The sequence below is a fragment of the Pantherophis guttatus genome, chromosome 14 (assembly GCF_059756535.1).
Source record: "Pantherophis guttatus breed Tessera chromosome 14, ASM5975653v1, whole genome shotgun sequence".
NCBI classification, from domain to species: Eukaryota; Metazoa; Chordata; class Lepidosauria; order Squamata; family Colubridae; genus Pantherophis; species Pantherophis guttatus.
In genome coordinates this window covers 2044973-2053264 of record NC_142076.1, presented here as the reverse complement: position 1 = coordinate 2053264, position 8292 = coordinate 2044973, and the positions used below count along the sequence as shown (strand labels likewise).

At 43.8% G+C, this 8292-nt stretch overlaps 1 protein-coding gene across 6 annotated transcripts in view; it reads left to right on the top strand.

Moving 5' to 3' along the window:
* Positions 1–61: 61 nt before the first annotated feature.
* ARHGAP17 (Rho GTPase activating protein 17) overlaps positions 62–8292 on the top strand; it is a 73407-nt gene continuing 65176 nt past the window's right edge. For 4 of the 6 annotated variants that reach the window (XM_087878804.1, XM_034420619.3, XM_034420616.3 and 1 more), the window contains exon 1: positions 62–1022. In XM_087878804.1, coding sequence (XP_087734930.1) covers positions 970–1022 — 53 coding nt within the window. In that variant the 5' untranslated portion in view covers positions 62–969. The remainder of the gene's footprint in view (positions 1023–8292) is intronic. The other 2 variants (XM_087878805.1, XM_034420618.3) reach the window with 2 other exon arrangements.

Here is an 8292-nt window from a genome sequence, read left to right as displayed (position 1 = left end):
ATGACCTGGATGACAGAGAATCTCTACAGACTTTTTGTAACATGCTTTTATTTTCATTCATGGGGTGTGATGCTAGTTCGCCTCCTCGTGGTGCACCCTGGATAGCAAGGTAGTGTGAACCAAACGACTAGCAACAAGTGGCAGCCAGACTAATTTCCTGGCTCTCTTAAGGGTTAAACCACTATAAATCCATGTATTTGTCATATACTAAATAAATATTTATTCATGTTTCAGAGTCTTAAAGATTATACTATTTTAACTGTTATTGTGGTTACACATGGAGATGGGCAGCTATGGTTTGCTAAATAAACATTGGCTAAATAAACATCCTATGGTTGACTGAAAAGGTCCCATGCAACCTGCCTTTGCAAAACCAGCCTGTCTCCCCTCGCATCCCAATCTTTTGGGATTATCCTTTTGGAAGACTGCTTAACCGGCTAATAATGGGGGTCGGGAAGAAGAGGCTTTCTCCACGTGACCAGCTCCCCCTCCCCCAGGAAGCTGCCCTATCTGCCATGCCTCAAGGCCAAGCGACCCTCGCTCAGAAACGGCCAGCCAAGGGCCGTCCGCCACCTCGATCCGCTGGGCGGGCTTCCCGTCCTCCAGAGCAGCAGCGCAACTCCCCCGCCCAAGGAGAAAGCGCCCCCGGGACGTGGGAGGAATGTGCCGCCCTGCGCACTCCTCTACCCTTTCCTAACTCTTCAAAAGCACCGGACGCGGCCTTTCTACCCTCTGGCTCTCTACGGCCCTGACGGAATTTCCGGGCGCCGCCCTGTGCTCCGGAGCAGGCAGGCAGGCAGGCAGGCAGGGCGGGCGGTGACGCGCCGGCAGCCGGAAGTCGCGGCGCCTTCCGGTGGGACAGTGAGGTGGAAGCCGGGTCTGCCGCTGCGGGCTGCGCTGGCGAGGCGGGCCGGGTGTCGCGCGCGGGAGGCGCGGTAATAGCGGGGAAGCGACGGCGGCGCCGCCACCATGAAGAAGCAATTCAACCGCATGAAGCAGCTGGCCAACCAGACGGTGGGCAGGTGAGGGCGCCGGGGCTGCGAGGGCCGAGCCCCCCGTCTCCCCCTTCTGGGCTGGGTGGGCGGGGGGCACAGGCGCCGGCTCCGACACCAGGCCCGGAAGGAGCTTCGTGCCTTCCCGCCGGGGCTCGAGGCGTTGCTGTGGGAAGCTCAAGAAACTCGGACCCCGCGGGCTGGTTCTGGCGGTCCCTGCAAGGAGGCCGGTTCGTGGGCGTCCCTGCCTGGTTCACCCACTTGGGCGGCGTTGCCCGTGGGGAGCGAAGTGGGAATTCCCGGCTGGGCTTCGAACAGGCCAGGCTAAATGGGGGTTGGTGTGTCACGCAGACAGGTTGGAAGGGAGAGTAGAAGTTATCCTGTCTACCGGTGTGTCCTTAGTTTATCTGCCTTCCAATTGTGTGTCAAGCAGGTGGTGATTCTGGCAGAAAAGGTCCTTTCTCAGTACTTCTTCACTCGGGGAAAAAGAGTCATAAGGGAAAGCAGTTGCTCGGCTAAATTCTCTTTAAATGCACTTGTAGCCTCTTAAATGAAAGACACTCGGTATTATATAAAGTTGACCTAAGAGGGACATCTTGGGCTACATTATGAGCCAGTAGTGGTGATGAGGGCTCGTATTGTATTGACGGGGGCAATTAACAAATGCATTCTATAATTAGTTGCAGTCATTTCATCAGAGCGATCTGCCAAAAAGGACTTTGAACCCACAGAAACCTGTGGTGGTGTATGTTATTGTCAAATATTTCATTTTTATTTCAGAAAATAAATAAATTGAGCTGGATAGTCGTCTTTCCATCTTCAGTTTCCTGTAGCACTGCAGATGTTTATTACCTCCGTCCACTATTTTAGCCTACTGAGTAGACAGATTAAATACAGAAATCTAAATTAGAGGAAGTGGGAAATCTGAGGACTCAGATGCCTTGAGTTGACCTCGTTTATTTATTTTATTTATTAGTTGCATTTCTAGCTGCCCAACTCCCTAGGGACTCTGGGCGGCTTACAGCAAAAAAAACAATGGGAACAATATCCCGTAAAAATTTAAATGCTTAAATGCAGAGAGTCAGACTGGTGTAGCAGTAAAAGCCCCCACTGTAGAAACCAGGAGATTCAGTTCTAATTCTGCATTAGGCACAAAGTCAGCTAGATCCCTCTTGTTTCTGGTTAGAAAGGAGACACCAGTCAAGCCACTTCCAAAAATGTTTGCAAGGAAAACTACAAAGACTTCTTCAAACAGTTGCCCAGTGTTGAGTCTGTATTGAAGGCAAACACGCACACATATAAATAGACAATGCCAATAACAGATAGCACCTGGCTTAGTTTGAAAGAATCAGACCTGATTAGTACTTGCATGGGAGATAATTAGGCCAGATGGAAACCTAAAGAAAGAGGAAAGTTTAGAGAACTGAGCAGCATTTTAAACTTGTCAAATAAACAAAATAATGGCAATCTCTTTCTGTTTCTTTCTACTGAGAAAATTGCATGTAAATCACCTGTTGAAAATAATTGACTTTCCACTGCACTAATTGCTTTTAGATAAGCCTTTCTTTCTCAGCCAAATTGAAGATAACATGTAAAGAATTTATATGGCTCCCTAACTCAAACAATGGGAATCTGGGCTGCTTACAAGAGGAAACAAACCAAGATAAAAGCAACGGAGCAGGAACGGGAGATGGGGACAATCGGTGTCTCTACAGAAAGGCACACCTTCCAAGTCCCAACAGGTTTCAAGGAAGGGACCCAAAATTTGTCCACCATATATTAAAGCATAAAGACAAGCAGATGGCCTTGTGGAGAAGCGATCCCACAGATAACCAGACCTTTGGCCTAAATAGCTTTTAAAGTGTATATTGTACTGTATGAAATAATTTCAGTGCTAGGAGTTCCTATATAAATATTTACAATTGGTGTTCTACTTAATCAAAAGTATTTCAACAGTAGCAGTCTGATTTGTAAAAAGCTATTAATATAGCAATTTAGAGAGTTTCCAAATAGTAAAATAGCTAGTACAGATAGTCCTCGACTTATAACTGTTCATTTAGTGACCATTTGAAATTAGAACAACACTGAAAAAAGCGACATGACCATTTTTCACATTTATGACCACTGCAGCATCTCCATGGTCAGGTGATCAAAATTCAGACACTTGGCCACTGGTTCATACTTATGACCGTTACTGTGTCCCAAGATCATGTGATCCCGTATGACAAGCAAGGTCAATGGGGAAACCAGATTCACATAACAACTATGTTGTTACATAACAATTGTAGTGATTCACTTAACAACTGTAGCAAGAAAGGTTGTAAAATTCACTTAACAACTGCCTCACTTAGTAAGAAGCAGCAAGATTATTATCCGCACAAAAGTGGAAGGACCCTTCTGTTCCCACAAATGGCTGCAGAAGCTGAAATGGCAAAATTGACTATTTTGACTAAAGAAAAGAATATTGGTGCTTTTGTTTCCCCACAGAGACAAAGCTTCTGAACTTTGTGCTTGAAGTGGAAAAGAATGAAACTCTGATTTTGGGTTTTAGATTGATAGATGCTTATAGAAAGCATCTATTATTATGAAATTATTATGAAAAAAATAAAAAGGTGTGGTTTGATGTTAATGCTTTATTCTACTGGAACAGAGGGAGTCAGTTGGAAGTCAGTGCTTTTTCTTTTTCCCAACCCTTCCTCACTTCTCTTCCCCCCCCCTTTCCCCCACTGATTTCCTATTTACTTTTGTATTTTGTATCTTATTTTACAACTCAATAAAATGTTTGCTGACGAAAAGTGATGGAGGAGGAACTTGAGTCTCTCGGTCACTTTCCAATTAGTGGAAAGGCTAATTTTACTGTCTGCCTCCTGCCAGTTGCTTTTCTATTTTACAAGTCATATTGTCTAAACTGAGAACCTACTTGAGAGTTTGAATATAAAATGAAATTTAAATTGAATACATGTTGAAAACATACAAATGTTACAGATACAGTATTTCATTTGAGCAAAAGAGGTGGAAATCTTGAAAGAATGTAGGAAACAGTGAAATGTATATAACTTAACAAAGTAACCTTTGATTACTACAGCCTTATGTAATTAAGGTAGGGTTAGGGAACCTTTGCCTGCAGTCATAAAACACTTCTGTTTTGGGTTTAATTTATTGAAGGCATTTAGTAGGAGGTATCACTTTGCATTCATTTGCATTAACGTATCTTGGCCAGGAGAATAGTATGCACTTAAATATCTTCGAATATTCTTATGAATTTGTAAGTAAGCATATTCAGGATTAAAAGAAGACTTACAAAAATTTATTTCAGCTTTAAATGAGAAATTAAGGAGGGGTTTTTATTAGTGTCAGTTTAATTACTAAAGCAGGAAATAGCACTAACTATTCTCCCTTGTCCTCCCAACCCATTAGGAGAAAAATCTTCAAATAAACCAACTCTCAATGTGCCAAATTTGGTGAGCTTGGAATACCTTAGAATGACCTGAATAATTTAGTTTTAAGTGAAGCTTATTTCTACTTAGTTATTGTGCTGACAAGATCAAGAGATGCCATTGTTTCTTCTCAAATTAAGCTGCTTGAAATAAATTGACAATGATGTATCCAATAGTATCTTTCCATACCATCTGTAATGACTTTGTTGCTAACAGGGTGTGGAAAATGCAGGGTTCATAAAAATTTTGAACAAAATGAATGAGGGCAGACTGCAGGACAACTTTGCAGAACCTGTTTCACAGCTTCCATGAATCCTGCAAGAGGTCCTGGAAACTGGTAATGTCTTTGTTGTTACCACAGAAGATGAAAGAGCAAATCTGGACTGTAAATGGTGGGAAAAGGGAGCACTGGGCTTCCCATTTTACAGGACCCCCTCCTGCTCTTCAACCCCATGTTTGGATCTAGGAAGTTGGATTGCTGGTGACTTTAGTCTCGTGGTGCTCTTGGTCAGTACCAGATAATGTACCTAATACACACAATTTAGTCATGGATAAGTGACGTGGGCCTGATATGTAGAACCAAAGATTTATTATGTGGTATAGACAGGATGCTCTCTGAAATGCTCTCTTCTGTGTTTTGGGTCTTTTAGCAGCTACAACTCTTTAAGTTGTATGTGTGTGAGAAGGGGATGGGTGGGATGATTCTCAGGAATGAGTTGTCTTTGACCCAGGACTCTATTTTAGAGGTGTTGGCGTATGAGAACATATTCGGGACTCTAATTGTGAACTGCCCACTAGAAGATCCCATTGTGACCATGTGATTGTCATGGTTGGACAGGTATTTACCATCCTTCCATTACAGATTTCAAGATCTGGACGACCTTGGCCATTTGCTTTTCCCCATATAATCTCTGGCTTGACTCATTTTACCTTGTAGTAACTGGCTTGTGATCTCACGAGTCACGACAAAGGGCGTTGCTATTAATCTTTTGCTTTAGACAGGTCACTTCCTAGTCCCAGTGAGGCTTTCTGCTTCCAGACAGGTGATTGATTACATTGATCCACACCAGACACTTTGTGGAAGTGGATGAACTCTGATGGGGCTGTGTGGATTTTCCCAGCAATCTGGTAGACAGTCCCATCAGGTTCTTGCTCAAACTTTGGAATTCAGAGGCAGCCAGAGACCATGTGATTGTTCCTGAACAAGGTCCTGGAATTTCTTCAGTGAACTGCATCCCAAATCTACTTCACTTGTCCATGACCAAACTCTGTATAAATGCAGTTTTATTAAAATGATCTGGTACTGACTGAGAGTACCTGAGACCAAAATCACCAACCATTTACCTCAACAGATCAACAGAAGGGAAATCAACAGACAAAATGTCTGGTGAGCTAGTGGAGGAAGCCTAGTAGTGAATCTGACCGAATGGAATCTTCAACATGTGCAAATATGGCAGCTGGGGCAGTTACGTGTCCCTTTAGGACAAGGGCATGTTAAGCCTCTGCTCCGCAGTCTACATCGGTCACCAGATTGGTCCAATTCGTGGTGTCAGTCTTCCCAGGCAGAAACAGGGCTAGATGAAGGAATTCTATTTTATTGTAAGGCTACATTAACACAATCTTGCAAGCCTAAACTTCTCACCTCCACTTTTAACCACCAGATCCTTTAGGGTGGATAGTTCCTTAGTTTCTTTCTCCAACCACTAAGCGACGGGGCTCCTGCCTCTCTCTTCTCCAATTGTGTCCTAGGCAGCATCTTTCCCTGTTTCTCCAAGATCAGGCACACATTCCATTACAATGGTGTTGGGTTTTTTTACCTTTAAAGCCCTACCTGCCTTGAGACCAGGTTATTTGAAGGACTACCTCTCTATGGTTACGCATATCAGTTCTGGCAGGAATGGCATGTTATGGGTCCCATTTGCTAAAAAGAATACATTTGATGGGATGACCCAGGAGAAAATCCTTTTCTGCTGCAGTACCCTACCTAAGGAACATCCTTTCCCTCTGAAGTGAATTAGCTTTGACTCTCTTGTCCTTCTGGAAATCCTTTAAAATGTATTTTTTTCAGCAGGCTTCAGGATCCCTTGGGAACGAGGAGCCCATAAAATGGTTGCATTGTATGTGAGATTTTGGTCCATTCTCCCATTAACTTATTTATATTTCATTTCGATTGTTATTTAAGATTTATTTATTGTTTGTATACATACATTTATTTGATCGATAAAGTGCTGTTTTCAGCTCCACTTACTGCAGACAGAACAAGCCTGTTCTGAGACGCTCAAGGTCTCCTATTTGAGCTGCTGAGTGGACGGTGGTGGTATTTTTCTCTAGCAGCTACTTCACTTTGGAATAGTTTCCTTCCAAGGTTCAGTTAACACTTTAATACCATATAAGAAAACTGTAAAAATAATTTATTCCACAGCACTTTTGATTTACAATTGTCCCTATTGAGATTTTTGAATTTCTGAGTATTACTAGCTACGTTGTTTTATTTATTAACCAGATTGAGGGGTTTATTTTTCCAACATGGCACCAGGAGTATAGTTGGAGCCAACAGTTTTTGTTTATATGAGGAAGTTGGAGAGGTGTTCAGAGATGCTGCCCTATTAATAGCTGGAAGTGAAATTGGGCTGAAGAGTTCAGTTGGGATTGTTGCTGCTATAACTGCTTCCTTTCTGCATAGCATCTGCCCTACCTGAGCTCCTCAACTCCAGGGTGGCGGTGGAGTTCTCCAGGCTTATGGTCTGGGTGACTTCAGTCTGCCTTCTCTGGTAGAGTTGGAACTGGCGCAGGTGTTATGGCCACCCGTGACACTCATGGACCGGGCCAAGGACTTTGAGGGCACCACACACAATGATGGTGAAAGTTTGGAATTGGTCTTCCTGTCAGGACAGTGGTGACATGATCTGGAGTTGAGGAAACTGTTATCCCTCCCTATTAGGGTCAGATCACTTTCTGGTGGCTTTAAGTTTTCCAGGGCTGCTCCCTCTCACATGGAGGTGGGGTTTATTTGATTGTTGATTGACAGAGGGGCTGAGAGAGATGAAATAGGTTAAGAGATGCTTAGAAGGAATGAAGCCATCTGAGCCCAAGGCCGATCTGCTGTTAAGGCCTCCCTCGCGGTGATATCTGTTGCCGCTTTTCCATCTTCATTGCATCTGCTGATAGGTATCCAGCAACCCTGGTTTCTCCTTGGAGAGGGGAGCCAGAGACTCATTTGTAGGGCCATTGGGAATGCATTATGTATCTATTGAAGAAAGTTGCTTGGATTTGCTCCAGGATAGCAATAGCAATAGCACTTAGACTTATATCGCATTTCACGGTGCTTTACAGCCCTTTCTAAGCGGTTTACAGAATCAGCATATTGCCCCCAAAAATCTGGATCTGCATTTTACCGACCTTGGAAGGATGGAAGGCTGAGTCAGCCTTGAGCTGGTCAGGATCGAACTCCTGGAGTGAGCAGTGAGTTAGCCTTCAATACTGCATTCTAACCACTGCACCACCATGGCCAGGATGGACTCTGGCTTTGAAGTAGGCCTTATGGAGTTGACTAAAGCACAGTCTCTCAGTGTTATCTGAGGTTCGTTCTGATACTCCTGAGGAGTTGGAGAGTACTCTAGGGCTGTGAGTTCAGCCACTGTGTGTGTTACACCCACATGGATTACTGTGGGCTGTCTCTGAAGAACTTGGCCCAGAATGTAACAACACAAGCAATTATGGGTGTGCCTTGGTGCACCCATATTTCATCCTGCTTTGTGAGCTGCACTGGCTCCCAATAGGCTTGCAATAGGTACAATTCAAAATGCTAGTTGCCATCTAGAAAGCCCTTCATAGGCCCATCTCTCTCCAGTTATCTTTACCTG